Source organism: Chelonia mydas, chromosome 8 (assembly GCF_015237465.2).
Source record: "Chelonia mydas isolate rCheMyd1 chromosome 8, rCheMyd1.pri.v2, whole genome shotgun sequence".
Taxonomy (NCBI): Eukaryota; Metazoa; Chordata; order Testudines; family Cheloniidae; genus Chelonia; species Chelonia mydas.
In genome coordinates, this window is record NC_057854.1 from 43,155,838 (window position 1) to 43,174,204 (window position 18,367).

The following is an 18,367-nucleotide window of genomic DNA, read 5'->3' on the forward strand; positions in this document are numbered from 1 at the left end:
GTTGCTCTGGTGGCACAACACAGCCAGAAAGCAGGCTTAACCATCTATCTGGGAATCCCCCAGGTGACACAGCCCCGGGGCAATGACTCTACACTGACTCCCCCATTTCCCTCCCACCCAAGGTTCCAGTGTAGGCGCATTTGGGCAATCCCCAGATGTTGGAACAACTTCTTGGGGTTATAAGCAGCAGGGTGTCGTTGACACCAACTTAGACTGCTGTATGTTGCACCAGGAACTAAAGTGGCCCTGAGCCAACTCCACAAGAAAGAGGCTGCAAAGGTGATGAAAACTTAAGCCACCTCTCTCCCCGACTTCTCACCCTCCCTGGTCCTGTATCAAATGAGAAGAATATACCTCTCCCCTCACCCCCAGTTTTATTTAGCTTCTTCTGTACAAATAAAGGTATGCCCCTATCTTTTCATAATAGGCACTCTAGCTGCACAGCACTCTGTTGGCTCAGTAATGCACGATCACAGTATTCTCTCCTATTGCTCATTCTGAGAAACAGTGGGATTTCTTCTCTGCATTTGTGTTGGGCCTTTCTGAACAGATGTGGCTTAGTCTACGTGGGTATGGGCAATGGGCCCTATAACAAATGTGGTCCCCCCACACACACTTAACCTACTGCTGGTACTGTACACCTAGTACAATTCCTGTAAGCAGTAGCAGTGGGTGAGAGCGGTGTTCATTTTGGGCAGTTTTATGTCAGCTATTTGTTAAAATTCTGTAATAAAACTCCTAGCTGGCATGACAAGAAGTGGTTAATACTTTTTAGCAAGCACATGATCACTCTTGTCATACCAGTAGATAAGGCTGCATAATAGTATGCAGTCTAAATACCTGTTTGCATAGTTTTCTGATACAATTAGCTATGGTGCTCATGTTTTCCATACTTGATATGTGCCCAAAGGTGATTGATTATTGGGGGAGAAGGGGCTGTCTTAAAATCTGACTACCTTGTGTTCCATCTAGATAATTTAGAAATGGCTGAGCAGTGGCACTTTAAATCCGACCTGTAAAGAACACAGAAAAAAATTGGTTAGATAGTAAGTTACATGTGATGGAAAAAAAATCACTTCGGCGCATGCTCAGTGTCCATCTTCAGGATCGTTTTGTTTTTGCTAACAAAACCTTGTCTCATTAATGACATCACAATGCATATTGTATCTGAACATGCATCAGGCGGTTAGGTTGCTTCTCTCAGGCTGCTGGTGGAACTGATCATTTGTTTCAATAGGGCACAGAAAAATCCTCCCAAAGATTCTCAAAACAGTGGTCACTGGGCACTTGCTAGCAGTAAATGAAGAGGTGGCAGGTCACATGGTGCTGGCTCCTCCTCCTTTCCAGATGCTGAATTGCTTTAAAAATACAGGGCACCCCACCCTCCCCAAAAAAGCATAAAATACTTTCCTGATATTTTCCATGTAAAACAATAAGTGCAGTTACCACAAGGATGTTATACAATTGCAAATGAGAGGAGCTGGTCCCTGTGCTTATCAATGGAAGGGAAGGCTGTTCTTGGGCTAGAGGATTCCCCTGCTGGGCTGTGGGACAGGGCAAAGGGCCTGGCCCAGTATTTGTCATTAAAGCTCTGTTGACAGAAAACATTCTGTTGAGACTTTGCATGTGGAGTCTCATATATATGAATCTTTTGAAAGGAAAAAACCTTTGCGTTTGGCCTCTTTCATAAAGAAAATGAACGTCTAAACCTCCTGGGGAAGGACTACTTTGTGGATAAGCATTAGACAAAAAAATACCTTCTCTCTGAGAGCCCTTTCCAGAGTGAACTCTAGACCTGAAACCTTTCCACAGGGAAAACTGTGCATGCACAACAAGGTGTTTTGTGTGGAGAAAGCTTTCAGATAAATTGACTCTGGCCAATTAACGGCAGCACCTTTGTTCTGCATTGGCCTCCATATCCCTCCTTCCATCCCACCCCTCAGGCAGAACCAAGCTTATGGTCTCTGCAGTACATGCCCTCCCTCCTGACCCCATCCCTGTTCCTTCTCACTACCCCACGACAGTTGTCCATTCATTGTTCCTAAGGCACATATCATTTCATGCTGAATGTCTGGACTACAGCAGCAGAGAGCGAGTGTGTACTGACTTTTGGATGGAAAACGGAGGGCAACGAAAATGATCAGGGGCTGGGGCACATGACTTACGAGGAGAGGGTGAGGGAATTGGGTTTGTTTAGTCTGCAGAAGAGAAGAGTGAGGGGGGGATTTGATAGCAGCCTTCAACTATCACCCCTGAATGGGGGGTTCCAAAAGAGGTTGGTGCTCGGCAGTTCTCAGTGGTGGCAGATGAGAGAACAAAGAGCAATGGTCTCAAGTTGCAGTGGGGGAGATCTATGTTGGATATTAGAAAACACTACTTCACTAGGAGGGTGGTGAATGAGTTACCTAGGGAGGTGGTGGAATCTCCATCCTTAGAGGTTTTTAAGGCCCGGCTTGACAAATCATCCCAGTTAAGGCTTTAATTGGTGTTGGTCCTGCTTTGGGTGGGAGTTTGGACTGGATGACTTCCTGAGGTCTCTTCCAACCCTAATCTTCTATGATTCTATGAAAGGCCTGGCCACCAGAAGGGAGAGGACCAGGCACACTTCAGTTCAGGATATTTTTAAATGTCTAGGCCAGTATGCACTGAACTCTCTTTATCACTTACACTATATCCAAAGTGAGACAGAGAATTGGACCAAAAAGCCAGAACTCTGATTTGGACTCCATATATGGTGTACATCCAGGGAAGAATCATGGCTGGCATTTTCAGGAAACCCAACTCCCATTGAACTTTAATGTGTTTTGGTGCCTAAATCCCTTATGCTCCTTTGAAAATCTCTGCTCACATGATTTAGGCTTGAGCCAGTCATCAAATTTCAAGGGACTACAGCTTTCACACTCTTACAGGGAATGTTGAGAATTTGAACCCCAGACCTGAATTTAAGGTCTTGTCTACTTGAGGAAGATGCCCCAGTTTAACATAAGGTGTTAAATTTCAGCTATGAAATTTCAGGTAAATTTAACCTGATTTAGTTAAGTTGGTGGAAACCCTGTGTGTATGGATACTTATTTTGGTTTTAGAGAGGCTTATTGCAGTTAAGCCGAAATTTCATAGAACCATAGGGTTAGAAGGGACCGCAAGGGTCTAATCCCCTGCCAAGATGCGGGACTTGTATCTAAACTATCCTAGACAGATGGTGATCCAGCCTCCTTTTGAAACCTCCCACGAAGGAGTTTTCACAACCTCCCTAGGTAGTCTCTTCCATTGTCCTACTGTTCTTACAGTTAGGAAGTTCTTCCTGAGATTTAATCTAAATCTGCTGTGCCATAGTTTGTTCTGTATGACTTAAGCTAAACTGGAAAAAAAAAAAAAACATTCTTATACTGAAAAAATAGTAGCCTAGATAGCTGTTGTCTAGCATTTTTGATCAGTAGGTCTCAACACACTTTACAAAGGAGATCAATATCATCATCCTCATTTTACAGATGGGGAAACTGAGGCACAGAGCAGTTAAGTGGCTTGCCAAAGATCACCCAACAGTCCAGTGAGAGAGCAGGGAATAGAATCAGGTCTCCTGAATCCCAGTCCAGTGCTCTATTTGCTAGGTCACACAGGGGTTTATACAAATTTAACTAAATCCGTTTTAAAACCTATTTAAGTTAAAACAGTGCAACTTTCCTGTGTAGACAGACTGCTTTATCAAGAAGACACCATGTTGGAGCCTATGTCCCCCATGTGAAGGATTTTATAAGTTAGTCTGGAGAAATATTTTATATGATTTAAAAGGTACCACCTTCTCCATCTCAGATGGTTTGCCCAAGATTTAATCTCAGGACCCCTGGCAACCAAGGACCCCTGACACAGGTTGCTCACTCTCAAAAGAATGAGACCAGTTTTTCAACTGCATATGATCAACACTGGCTATGTGTGCTCCTCAGTTAGCTTTGGCAGCAGCAACCTTTGGCCTTGTGTAGCTTCAGTGAATTACACACTGCCTACAATCTTGTAAGTAAACTGGAGATGATAATTAGAGAAAACGAACATCACTCTCACCTGTGAGTAGCTAAGGTTGAGGTTGCTTTGTTATAAAAGTCCTATTTTGATCCCACTTGAACAGTACCAGAATTAACTCCATCCACCTGAAATTTTGGTCATACACCTCTGCTGGAGAAGTTTTAAAATTTTCTTTTGCAAGTGTGAGGCTTGTTGGACAACATATTCTTGATTTGTACATCTGAGAAAGCCAAGTGATTTCAACATTTTGAAAACTTTTTCATTTTTTGTTGTCATGGGAATATTGTACCTTGGAAACAGCTTGGAAAGTGGTGTCCTCCATGAGATCTGGTGTCTTTTACAATGTTTTGCAGTGTTTCGGGAATTACTCTTCGAAGGGGTTTATATATTTTCCCCAATTCTCAGCACTCCATGAGCATCCTGCAGACTTTAGAAGCCATCCAGGTGAAACCCTAAAAAACAAAGCAAGCAATCTAGACCATTTCCTTGTGAAGAATCTTCAATGCAGACTGCCAAGAGGACTTCAGTTCATTTTTCATTCAGAAAATCCAGGATTTCCCGCATCACACACACACCTAGCTGTACTTTTGCTCCCCTCCATGTCAGGGAATGCTTGACAGACCTCCATCTTCATTTCCTATACCTTGTAGCTAGCAATTTCTACTTCCTCTCACCTGATGCCAGGAAGCAAAGGTGAGTGAGTCTTCTACAGCCAATATCATTGGCTCTGTCAACAGCACCATTCAGAGAACTGCGATGACCCCTTCTGTGACTGAATACACCTCTGTATTCACACCTTGCATAGTAGTGTAATAATCTTTGTACAAGGTAGACTTTATAAGGTATCATCTGAAAACTCAATTTGCTGGTTGGTATTGTCCTGATAAAATGTGTGTAGCAACACTATATGTTAAATTAAAAGATTCCCCTGTATGATGTTATTAACCCACGTTCCAAACCCTACAGCCCTGCCCAGGCAGAAGTCAGGTCTGTCCTAAACAAAGGAAGGATTATGTGCTTGCCTTAATTTGCATTTGGGTAGTAAACAGAGTCATCGAGCAGTAAAGAAAAACAAAGAAAGCTCTAACAGGTGAAAAAAGTCAGCATGGAACATAGAATTGTAGAATATCATGGTTGGAAGGGACCTCAGGTGGTCATCTAGTCCAACCCTCTGCTCAAAGCAGGACCAACCCCAACTAAATCATCCCAGCCAGGGCTTTGTCAAGCCTGACCTTAAAAACCTTTAAGGAAGGAGATTCCATCACCTCCCTAGGTAACCCATTGCAGTGTTTCAACACCCTCCTAGTGAAAAAGTTTTTCCTAATATCCAACCTAAACCGCCCCCACTGCAACTTGAGACCATGACTCCTCGTTCTGTCATCTGCTACCACTGAGAACAGTCTAGATCCATCCTCTTTGGAACCCCCCTTTCAGGTAGTTGAAAGTAGCTATCAAATCCCCCCTCATTCTTCTCTTCCGCAGACTAAACAATCCCAATTCCCTCAACCTCTCCTCATAAGTCATGTGCTCCAGCCCCCTAATCATTTTTGTTGCCCTCCGCTGGACTCTTTCCAATTTTTCCACATCCTCCTTGTAGTGTGGGGCCCAAAACTGGACACAGTACTCCAGATGAGGCCTCACCAATGGCAAATAAAGGGGAACGATCACATCCCTCAGTCTGCTGGCAATGCTCCTACTTAAATAGCCCAAAATGCCATTGGCATTCTTGGCAACAAGGGCACACTGTTGACTCATATCCGGCTTCTCGTCCACTGTAACCCCAGGTCCTTTTCTGCAGAACTGCTGCCTAGCCATTCGGTCCCTAGTCTGTAACAGTGCATGGGATTCTTCCATCCTAAGTGCAGGACTCTGCACTTGTCCTTGTTGAACCTCAGATTTCTTTTGGCCCAATCCTCTAATTTGTCTAGGGCCCTCTGTATCCTATCCCTACCCTCCAGCGTATCTACCTCTCCTCCCAGTTTACTGTCATCTGCAAACTTGCTGAGGGTGCAATCCACACCATCCTCCAGATCATTAATGAAGATATTGAACAAAACTGGCCCCAGGACCGACCCTTGGGGCACTCCACTTGATACCGGCTGCCAACTAGACATGGAGCCGTTGAGCCCGACAATCTAGCCAACTTTCTATCCATCTTATAGTCCATTCATCCAGCCCATACTTCTTCAACTTGCTGGCAAATATACTGTGGGAGACCATATCAAAAGCTTTGCTAAAGTCAAGGAATAACACGTCCACTGCTTTCCCCTCATCCACAGAGCCAGTTATCTCATCATAGAAGGCAATTAGATTAATCAGGCATGACTCGTCCTTGGTGAATCCATGCTGACTGTTTCTGATCACTTTCCTCTCGTGTAAGTGCTTCAGGATTGATTCCTTGAGGACCTGCTCCATGATTTTTCCAGGGACCGAGGTGAGGCTGACTGGCCTGTAGTTCCCCAGATGCTCCTCCTTCCCTTTTTTAAAGATGGGCACCACATTAGCCTTTTTCCCAGTCATCCGGGACCTCCCCAGATTGCCATGAATTTTCAAAGATAATAGCCAATGGCTCTGCAATCACATCCGCCAACTCCTTTAGCACCCTCGGATGCATCTGGCCCCATGGACTTGTGCTCATCCAGCTTTTCTAAATAGTCTTGAACCACTTTCTTTCTCCACAGAGGGCTGGTCACCTCCTCCCCATGCTGTGCTTCCCAGTGCAGTAGTCTGGGAGCTGACCTTGTTCGTGAAGACAGAGGCAAAAAAAGCATTGAGTACATTAGCTTTTTCCACATCCTCTGTCACTAGGTTGCCTCCCTCATTCACTAAGGGGCCCACACTTTCCTTGACCACCTTCTTGTTGCTAACATACCTGTAGAAACCGTTCTTGTTACTCTTAACATCCCTTGCTAGCTGCAACTCCAAGTGTGATTTAGCCTTCCTGATTTCACTCCTGCATGCCTGAGCAATACTTTTATACTCCTCCCTGGTCATTTGTCCAATCTTCCACTTCTTGTAAGCTTCTTTTTTGTGTTTAAGATCAGCAAGGATTTCACTGTTAAGCCAAGCTGGTCGCCTGCCATGTTTACTATTCTTTCTACACATCAGGATGGTTTGTCTCTTGGTGCTCTGATGGAAATGTTTTACAAGAAGGTAACTGAAACTATAAAAAGGAGGAACACCACCCGAAGGCACCTCTCTCTCTCCCTGTCTGCCTTTGGCATTGCACCGAAGATGACGAAGGAGAACCACCATTGGATTCTGGGGTGGAGGGATCTTGACCGGAAGAGTTTGGTCAGTAACCTTGCTGGAAACATATGGTGAGAAATTTTTCTTGAATCTCATATAGTTTGCTAAGTTAGCACTAGAAAGTGTTTTATCTATTTTTCTTGTAACCATTTCTGACTTCTATGCCTCTTTTACTTGTACTCACAATCTCTCTCTCTCTTTGTAGTTAATAACTTTGTTTTACTGTTTTATCTAATTCAGTGTGCTTAAGTTGAAGTGTCTGGGTAATTCCATTTAAAGTAATAAGCAGATATATTATTCCCTTAAAGGAATAATGAACTTAAAATATTTGTCCTCTCCAGAAGATGGCTGGGCAGTACAGGACATACATTTCTGACAGAAGATCCAGGACTGGGGCTGTGTTGGGGTCACCCCATAGTATAACCCAGGCTGGTGAGAGCCAGGGTGTAGCTGGCAGGCTGCAGTTACACACAGACAGTGTGTGGCTTGCATATGGGAAGGCTGTTTGTGAGTGGCCCAGGTGGGAACTACTTCAGCAAGCCATTGTAAGGCGCCCAAGGTTGCAGGACAGGGGTGATGCAGCCCCCCCCCCCCCCCCCCCCCGGTCTGAATTTTACCCCGGTATGTCATATCCTCCCTTTGACACCTGAGTCAAAAGTAGCCTACTCCTCCTAGAGGAGACAAAGTCCTAACAGAAGGGAAGGGAAAAACCCTTTCAGGTAATCCTGGGTGCCAAGGAATCTGGCCTAAAATGTGCACCCTGCTCTGCCTGGACAGGGAGGGTCAAGCATCCTCCTCCATCCCCAGTAAATGTCAAACTTTGTCAGACATGGCTCTCTAGTCCAGCACAATGAGAACAGCAGGTGCAGTGCCTTAAGCATCCAGACTAGATAGGCTTTATTGCAACACAAATACTCCATGGTATTTAATGTGTTTTATTCCATCACAAAAACACCCCATTATAGAGGGGCATTAAGGCTGCAGAGTGAAGCACTCATAGTCAAATCGCTAGTGTTAAGGTGACCCATGCAGCTCCTGTCCCCGATTCACTCAGTATGCAAATTGGACGATACAAAGTAACTTACTAAACAATGAGGATCAAAAAAAAAAAAATCAATTGACACATGGCTAGAAATGGCTAAACATCCTGCAAAATAAATAACCCTCAAAAGACATGTGGGGAGATGATGTTTGTGTTTTTGTGTATTTACGTATGTATGAGGAGGGTCAACAATGTAATTAACAATCCCTGTCTATGCACCGCTACAGACTAGGGACCAAATGGCTAGGCAGCAGTTCTGCAGAAAAGGACCTAGGGGTTACAGTGGACAAGAAGCTGGATATGAGTCAACAGTGTGCCCTTGTTGCCAAGAAGGCCAATGGCATTTTGGGATGTATAAGTAGGGGCATTGCCAGCAGATCGAGGGATGTGATTGTTCCCCTCTATTCGACAATGGTGAGGCCTCATCTGGAGTACTGTGTCCAGTTTTGGGCCCCACATTACAAGAAGGATGCAGAAAAATTGGAAAACGTCCAGCAGAGGGCAATAAAAATGATTAGGGGACTAGAACACATGACTTATGAGGAGAGGCTGAGGGATCTGTGATTGTTTAGTCTGCGGAAGAAAAGAATGAGGGGGGATTGGATAGCTGCTTTCAACTACCTGAAAGGGGGTTCCAAAGAGGCTGGATCTAAACTGTTCTCAGTGGTAGCAGATGACAGAACGAACAGTCATGGTCTCAAGTTGCAGTGCAGGAGGTTTAGGTTGGATATTAGGAAAAACTTTTTCACTAGGAGGGTGGTGAAACACTGCAATGGGTTACCTAGGGAGGTGGAGGAATCTCCTTCCTTAGAAGTTTTTAAGGTCAGGCTTGACTATGATTTAGCTGGGGATTGGTCCTGCTTTGAGTAGGGGGTTGGACTAGATGACCTCCTGAGGTCCCTTCCAACCCTGATATGCTAGGATTCTATGTATTCTGATAACTCAAAGGTCAAAAGAACATCCTATCATTTGAATGAATTGTAAACACAGGATATCTCTGTATTCATCTCTTTGAAAGGTATGGCAAATAATCTGAATGGTGGAAGAACAAGCAAATTGCCTTATGTTAATTCTACAGCTAAGTACCGGTGATAGACCTCCTTCAAAGTCATGCTAATTACCTTTTGAACTCCCAACTTGTCAAAAGACATGAAATTGTATAAAAGATCCTTGGGTCCTGATTCTGTCATCTCAGATCTGCTTCGGCTTCATCGAGGGAGTTTGAGTCACAAAACTGAGGTCCCAGTTATACTGGTACGCCCTGAATAAGATATTTGGGCATTGGACTATAACTTGTGAACTATTTCTGAAAGAACTCATCGCAACTACAAAGCTCACCCTCTCTGCTATGTATCTGAACTTCAATGAATTGAACTCATGTCTGTATGTATATTGATCTTTATTAAAAAACAAAAGTGAGAGGGTTTGGAAAAAGTTTAGTTTATGTAATAAGAATTGGCTTTAACGTGAATTTGGGTAATATCTGGAATATTCAATAACTTAGGAGGGAATGTATCCAATCCTTTGGGATTAGTAGAACCTTTTCTTTTATATGATGAAATAAAATTTATAGAAATTTTCATCATATTTGATGTGGGTACCTGGATGGAGGCCTGAGGCTGGATCACTTTAAGGGAACTGCGTTGTTTGGACTTCTGAGTAACCAGTAAGGTAATAAAGAAGCTGATTTATACTGGCTTGGTAAATCTAAGTACTGGAATATCCACCAGCTTTATGGGGATTGTCTGCCCCATTCTTTGCAGTTCATCCTAACTGAGTGACCACTAGGATCCCGGTCACATCAATATTGACCAGCTGCCTCATTCAACACGCAATGTCCAATGTACGTGCGGCATGAGCCACCACCTCTCCCTGAGCAACATCACACTGTCTGAGCTTTGTTCAGTCACCATTCCCATCCAGGAACTCTAGTTCTTCCAATCACACAAAAGAAACTGTTGTAGCAGCAGCAGCTGCTACCCGTATGCTATGTATAACCTGTATGTTCAAAAGGTCTGTTACACCTTCCCCCGCCCTTTTGTCTCCTCTCCCTCTTTGAATACCTGTGAAGTGGCTTTCCCCCTCCCCCTCCCTCCTGGAATGCTTGTGGGATGAATGGGCTGCTTAAACAGCAGGAAGATCAGAAGAGCTCCCAGGTACACAAGGTGTCTGGGACTCTAATTAGGCAGTACTCTCACACCCAATGCACGGACACTGCACGGGCACTGGCCGAGGTGGAGTGTAACCAACCAGACGCGGCCAAGTCATCTCTAGTTGCAGGCCATGAGGAGCAGGTCCTTAAAAGGGGAAGGGGCCATGTGCTCAGGAGTGCACTCACAAGCTTGTACCTCCCGTGAAGGCCCTTCACCCGGACCGCCTGGCCAATGGTTCATCGCGTTGCATTCCATCGTGCCTCAGGAAGACTTACCTTCATCACACCATCCATCACTGCACTGTGGGACACTTGCCTTGAAGAATCCTGACATCTCCAGTGCTGTGCCTGTCCTGGGAGTGTGAGTATGTGAGTGTGACCCCCCACCCGCTTCTGAGCTTAGCTATCAGTATAATAAACGTGCCGCTTTCTGCCAAACTCTGGTGGGTCATTAGTCCTCCCTAAGCTTACTAGCTGGCCCAATTTCAGGTAACAGAAACAATACCATGTGACTTAGAAGACCAGTCACTTAGCCAGAATTATGGAGGGCAAACACCAGCAGACATTGCAGAGGAATCCATAGGCAAGTATTTGTTCATAGCCACAAGTCACAATTATTACAGACACATTTTGTGGGTACCTTGCACACAGAGAAATGGACCAAACTGGTCTGATTGGCTATTCATTGCACAGTTGAAACTAGCTCCTGCAGAACACCATTCACACTGTGTTTTCGATGCTGGGGCCAGAACCTCCACTGGTACAAATCAGAATAGTCCATTATTGGCATATTTATGCGTCAGGCAAACAGCAGCTGAAGATCAGGGCCTGTATTTAGTCCATCACCTCTTATTCTGACACCTCAGTCAGACACCTGAAAACAGGAGCTCTAGGCCGGGCATCTCCCCAACAGCCTCTGTAGCAAAGGTTGATGCAGAGAAGTCCATTAGCGTCTTAGCAGAGTCCTCATCTCCCTTACTTGCTTATGTTTTTGCCTGGAGGCCAGCTGATTCCAGTGACTCATGGCTTCATGTTTCTCATTTACATACAACATTTCCTGTTATGTTCTGGGGTGTTTGCTCTCCCAGTTGTCTCTTCTTTCTCCATCTTACAACCTACTCAGCATACCCCGTGGTCAATGGGAATTCTGGAGCCAACGTTTCCAGTATGGGTCTCTGACTGTGGGTTCTGCGTTTTGTTGGGATTGGGCACACACACTGTCCATTTCACAAGAGGGTGCAATTCTCAGCTGCACTCAATAAACACAGCTGAGAGGGGGAAGCTGCCAGTTCTGCATTGCCCTTCCCCTGGCGTAGGTTACAGCTGCTACTCTTCCCCACACCCCAACAACAAACATGGACAGTGTAAGGAGAGTGATCACTTTAGATAAGCTATTACCAGCAGGAGAGTGGGGTGGGGGGGAGGTATTTTTTCATGCTTTGTGTGTATAAAAAGATCTTCTATACTTTCCACAGTATGCATCCGATGAAGTGAGCTGTAGCTCACGAAAGCTTATGCTCAAATAAATTGGTTAGTCTCTAAGGTGCCACAAGTACTCCTTTTCTTTTTGCGAATACAGACTAACACGGCTGTTACTCTGAAACCTGTCATTATGCAAGGCACTGCATTTAGCCATATGGAGTGGAAATCTATCAACTGCATGAAAAAACTTGTACAGATATAGACAGACATCATCTTCCTTTCCAAATGCAAACAGATGGACATCGTACCAAAAGGACTGAAGGTAAAAAATTCATTACAATCTACATACCATACAGACTATGCTGACAGTTTGTGCCACACGTTCTCAAAGAAACTGCGGAACCACCTGATCAACATCCTCTACAGCAAACAGGGAAAGATAAAGAATGAGCTCTCAAAAATGGATACTCTCATAAAAAACCAACCTTCCACACAAACTTCCTAGTGGCTGGACTTTACTAAAACTAGACAAGCCATTTACAACACACACTTTGCTTCTCTACAAAAGAAAAAGGACACTAAACTTTCTAAACTACTACATGCCGCAAGGGGCCACAGCAATGGTTCCCTCAACCCACCCAGCAATATTGTTAAGCTATCCAACTATACTCTTAGCCCAGCAGAAGCAGCTGTCCTATCTCGGGGCCTCTCCTTCTGCCCCTCCACCCCCACGAACATGATACAGTTCTGTGGTGACCTAGAATCCTATTTTCGACATCTCCGACTCAAGGAATATTTCCAACATACCTCTGAACATACTAATCCACAGAGACCTCCCTACCAACACTACAAAAAGAAGGATTCTAGGTGGACTCCTCCTGAAGGTCGAGACAGCAGACTGGACTTCTACATAGAGTGCTTCTGCCGACGTGCACAGGCTGAAATTGTGGAAAAGCAGCATCACTTGCCCCATAACCTCAGCCGTGCGGAACACAATGCCATCCACTGCCTCAGAAACAACTCTGACATCATAATCAAAAAGGCTGACAAAGGAGGTGCTGTTGTCATCATGAATAGGTCGGAATATGAACAAGAGGCTGCTCGGCAGCTCTCCAACACCACTTTCTACAAGCCACTACCCTCTGATCCCACTGAGAGTTACCAAAAGAAGCTACAGCATTTGCTCAAGCAACTCCCTGAAAAAGCACAAGATCAAATCTGTACAGACACACCCCTGGAACCCCGACCTGGGATATTCTATCTACTACCCAAGATCCATAAACCTGGAAATCCTGGGCACCCTATCATCTCAGGCATTGGCACCCTGACAGCAGGATTGTCTGGCTATGTAGACTGCCTCCTCAGGCCCTACGCTACCAGCACTCCCAGCTACCTTCGAGACACCACTGACTTCCTGAGGAAACTACAATCCATTGGTGATCTTCCTGATAACACCATCCTGGCCACTATGGATGTGGAAGCCCTCTACACCAACATTCCACACAAAGATGGACTACAAGCCATCAAGAACACTATCCCCGATAATGTCACGGCTAACCTGGTGGCTGAACTTTGTGACTTTGTCCTTACCCATAACTATTTTACATTTGGGGACAATGTATACCTTCAAATCAGCGGCACTGGTATGGGTACCCGCATGGCCCCACAGTATGCCAACGTTTTTATGGCTGACTTAGAACAACGCTTCCTCAGCTCTCGTCCCCTAACGCCCCTACTCTACTTGCGCTATATTGATGACATCATCATCATCTGGACCCATGGAAAAGAAGCCCTTGAGAAATTCCACCATGATTTCAACAATTTCCATCCCACCATCAACCTCAGCCTGGTCCAGTCCACACAAGAGATCCACTTCCTGGACACTACAGTGCTAATAAACGATGGTCACATAAACATCACCCTATACCGGAAACCTACTGACCGCTATTCCTACCTACATGCCTCCAGCTTTCACCCTGACCACACCACACGATCCATCGTCTACAGCCAAGCTCTGCGATACAACCGCATTTGCTCCAACCCCTCAGACAGAGACAAACACCTACAAGATCTCTATCAAGCATTCTTACAACTACAATACCCACCTGCGGAAGTGAAGAAACAGATTGATAGAGCCAGAAGAGTTCCCAGAAGTCACCTACTACAGGACAGGCCTAACAAAGAAAATAACAGAATGCCACTAGCCATCACCTTCAGCCCCCAACTAAAACCCCTCCAACGCATTATTAAGGATCTACAACCTATCCGGAAGGATGACCCAACACTCTCACAAATCTTGGGAGACAGGCCAGTCCTTGCCTACAGACAGCCCCCCAACCTGAAGCAAATACTCACCAGCAACCACATACCACACAACAGAACCACTAACCCAGGAACCTATCCTTGCAACAAAGCCCGTTGCCAACTGTGCCCACATATCTATTCAGGGGACACCATCACAGGGCCTAATAACATCAGCCACGCTATCAGAGGCTCGTTCACCTGCACATCCATCAATGTGATATATGCCATCATGTGCCAGCAATGCCCCTCTGCCATGTACATTGGTCAAACTGGACAGTCTCTATTAAAAGAATAAATGGACACAAATCAGATGTCAAGAATTATAACATTCATAAACCAGTCGGAGAACACTTCAATCTCTCTGGTCACGTGATTACAGACATGAAAGTTGCGATATTACAACAAAAAAACTTCAAAACCAGACTCCAGCGAGAGACTGTTGAATTGGAATTCATTTGCAAATGGGATACAATTAACTTAGGCTTGAATAGAGACTGGGAGTGGCTAAGTCATTATGCAAGGTAACCTATTTCCCCTTGTTTTTTCCTACCCCCCCCCCCCCCCAGACGTTCTTGTTAAACCCTGGATTTGTGCTGGAAATGGCCCACCTTGATTATCATACACATTGTAAGGAGAGTGGTCACTTTAGATAAGCTATTACCAGCAGGAGAGTGGCGTGGGGGGGAGGTATTTTTTCATGCTTTGTGTGTATAAAAAGATCTTCTACACTTTCCACAGTATGCATCCGATGAAGTGAGCTGTAGCTCACGAAAGCTTATGCTCAAATAAATTGGGTTAGTCTCTAAGGTGCCACAAGTACTCCTTTTCTTTTTGCAAATACAGACTAACACGGCTGTTACTCTGAAACCTCTCAGGAGGAGAGCATCTCTATGCTCATCTCTCCTCAAGTATGAGGCAGCCATTTTTTTTGTGGGTGTGGGGTTAAGCAGTTCTGAGGGCTGGTTTGCCTTAGGCAGGGTACAGGGATTTGCATACTTGCTGACTACGTGTAAAGTAACACTCAGCCATTCTCTACTGCCTTCCATCTCAAGATTTCAAAACACCAACCAGCAGCTGCCACCCTCTGAGCTGGGCTAGTATTATCCCCATTTTACTGATGGGTAAACTGAGGCACAGCAGTTAAAGTGTTCTGCCCAAGACCACTCTCCAAGTCCATAGTAGAGTCAGGTGCAGAATGCAGGTCTCTTGAATCTCAGTCAGACAAGAGCAGGCGTGCATTCCACAATTTATCCATCCACTGAAGTGCAAAGAATTGTACAACTAAGAAATAAGTATATATTCACAGATCACAAATGCCCGGCATCCCTGCGGGAAGGCAGAGATTCCCATTTCAGTAGAGGAGAAAATTTAGTTAGCGGTTGCAATCCTGAAAGGAAAAAAAGGTTTGAATTTGAAAAGTTTCTTTCCACAAAAGATACTTACTTTAAAATACAACTCAACTCCTCCTCTCCCCAAGCTAACTTCTTGTTAAAGGCATTGTAATAATAGCACTTCGACCTCTGATAACAGGGCAAGACATAATTATGCCATGGGTGTGTATGCAGACAGACCAAAGTTAGCTTTTCTTCTTACTTCTACAAAAAGAGGGTTCTCAGACATACATCACATCTGCCCCCTAGTGGATGTACTGTAACTAAAGTACAGAAAAAACTACCTTCCTACAACATGAAAGCCGCACAATTAATGTTAAAATAAAAAATCACCAGGACATGCAGATGTTCAGGTTCCAAGTGCCACATTCACTTGGCCACGCTCTATCATAGTCTGCATGTTAGTATGTGCAGGGAGAAGCATGGCCCTTTTTAATCTGGGAGCCTATTCTCAGTCCCAGCTTTTCTTATTTCACCGAGACACACAAGGTGGGGGAGGGAATATCTTTTATGGGACCAACTTCTGGTGGTGAATGAGACAAGCTTTGGAGCTAAACAGAGCTCTTCTTTGGGACTGGGAATGGTGCCTGAAGAAGAGCTCTGTGTAGCTTGAAAGTTCTCTCTCTCTCACCAACAGATGTCGGTCCAATAAAAAAAATATTGCCTCCCCCACCTTGACTCTCTAAAATCCTGGGGGCCAACACAGCTACAGCAACACTGCAAACGGCCTATTTTACCCCATATCGATGTTAAAATTGTCAGAAGTTCTGCCACAGACCAGACTGGATGTGTAGTGTGGCCAAGTTAGCATTGCTGCAGAAGCTTAACTCTCACATTCCTAACTCTTCTCCTTGGGTTGCAGTAAGATCCTATTATTCCATCTCATACTTGGGTTAAAAAGGGAAAAAACTGGGCAAGCCTGTGTTTTAATAAGGTTAGCATTTAAAAGGGTCAGGCTAGGTTTTGAGGTCCATGCCTTACCAAGGTGAATTGGGAGGCAGGGACTAGAGTTCACCCCTCATTCGAGATGAGCTCCCACCTTTGCTACCATACTGTTTGGCTGAGACAGATTTATGCAAAGGTGCAGCAATTGCCCTGGTCAAGGTGGTCAGAGATCTGCTCCTTTCTCTGACAAAGGAGGTGCCACCTAGCTCTCCCCCACCCACCTGTCTGGGTCTCTCCGCTGTCTGACACTGTTGATCAAAGTATCTCCTCTTCCACTGCCCCTCTTTCCCAAGAGTCTGTACGTGTGCTGTTCTCTCCCCGTGCCCCAACTCAGCAAGCCATCCCTAGTGAGCAATGCTCGTAAGCAAGTGCTGAAAGCAGAGCCCAAAAGCCGCACTCATCTTGGTGGGACTTGTGCACTTGCTTGAAATGAAGGCCGTGTGTTAGCATTGGGGCCTTGCTGGCAACACCACCAACCTTGCCTCTCGCCCAGTTGTTGATTGCACATGGTTCTGTTCTCCTTCCTCCCTCTACTGATAATCTTACCTTCTTCCAGGACTTCAGTTGCTCTTTCCACTCCAGTAATTGCCAAATTCACCTCTCCACCACCAATCTGTCCCTCTCCCTCCAGTCTCACGTGTCTAGCTGCCTCCAACATCTCTTGTTGGATGTCCACACCCCACCTACAGATGGTCACTCCTGACCTGAACTACTCTCTGCCCCCAGCCTCTTCCTCCAACAACCACCTCACAGCTGTTGTTCTTGTTGTAGGCCCACAGCCCCAGCTCAGTTGTTGGGTTGCCTTTCCCTTCCTCATGTATCTAGTCTCTCCCTAGGGCCTTCTGAATTTCTCCAAAATCCAGCTGTCATCCCTCACCCCACTATTAAAATGTCTCCATGCCCCAGTCATCTCTCTACTAGATTACTGCACCTTTCTGTCTGGCAGCACCATTCTCGATGGACAGGAATGATAAGAGGCAATTATCTCCCTGTATCACATTCTCTTTCAATCCCTCTGTTAGCTTCCTACTGCATCAGATCAGAGCTCCTCAGCCTCCCAAGGCCGTGCTTAATCTCGGTGCCCTTCCCAGCCATTGCCCTCCTATGCTCAATTCTCATTTCCACTATCTGTGTGCTGGTCCGGGCACCTTTCTCTCTTTGCCCACCCTGGTTGATACCTTCCACCATGCATGGAACTCTGTCCACATTCGTCTCCTCTGGTTTAGTACATAAAACGCAAGAAAGAGCCCATCACCTAGGCCCCCAGCTCCAGGGAGGGTACGGATTTTTTTCCACGGTCTCCTTATTTCAACATATCGTAACAAAGTTCCTCCTCTGCTTTGGTGGGTCCTGCACTTTTTGGCGGATTTGCTCACCTCAGAGGTTCACGGCAGCCCTCAGTTTGGCTGCTTCTGCTACAGGCTCAAACCTGCTGTTCACTCAACTTACCTCATCACTGGCCAGCATGGGGGAAAATGGAGAACAACCTCTGCAGTCTCTGTTGTCCCACCTAGTGGGTCAGAGACAGGCCAGATCCCTTTCCAAATTAGACCTTCCCTTCTGGTGTTGCTCACAGACCAGGTCAACTCCTCCTCCTGTGTCCAATCAGGAATTGGGGGGAACCCAGGCCTGCCCTCTACACCGGGTTCCAGTCCAGGGCCCTGTGGATAGTAGCTGTCTACATCTCCTGTATTAGCTGCATGACAGCTCCAGCTCCAACTCCAGCTCCCTGGGCTACTTCCCCATGGCCTCCCCCCAGCACCTTCTTTATCCTCATTGCAGGATCTTCCTCCTAAAGCCTGATCATGCTTGTACTCCTCAGTCCTCCAGCAGCACACCTTCTCT

General features: G+C 45.5%; 1 protein-coding gene across 2 annotated transcripts in view; it reads right to left on the reverse strand.

Annotated features, from left to right (window-relative positions):
• Positions 1 to 112: 112 nt before the first annotated feature.
• Positions 113 to 18,367, reverse strand: part of PACS2 (phosphofurin acidic cluster sorting protein 2) — a 211,015-nt gene continuing 192,760 nt past the window's right edge. Inside the window, exons 23-24 of one of the 2 annotated variants that reach the window (XR_005226407.2) lie at positions 4,307 to 4,469; positions 113 to 1,013 (exon numbers count right to left, since the gene is read on the reverse strand). Coding sequence is in view for 1 of the 2 variants with exons in the window: in XM_037906252.2 (XP_037762180.1) it covers positions 4,447 to 4,469 (23 nt within the window). In the remaining variant the exon portion in view is untranslated. Of the gene's footprint in view, positions 1,014 to 4,021; positions 4,470 to 18,367 lie in introns of those variants that run through there. The other variant, XM_037906252.2, reaches the window with a different exon arrangement.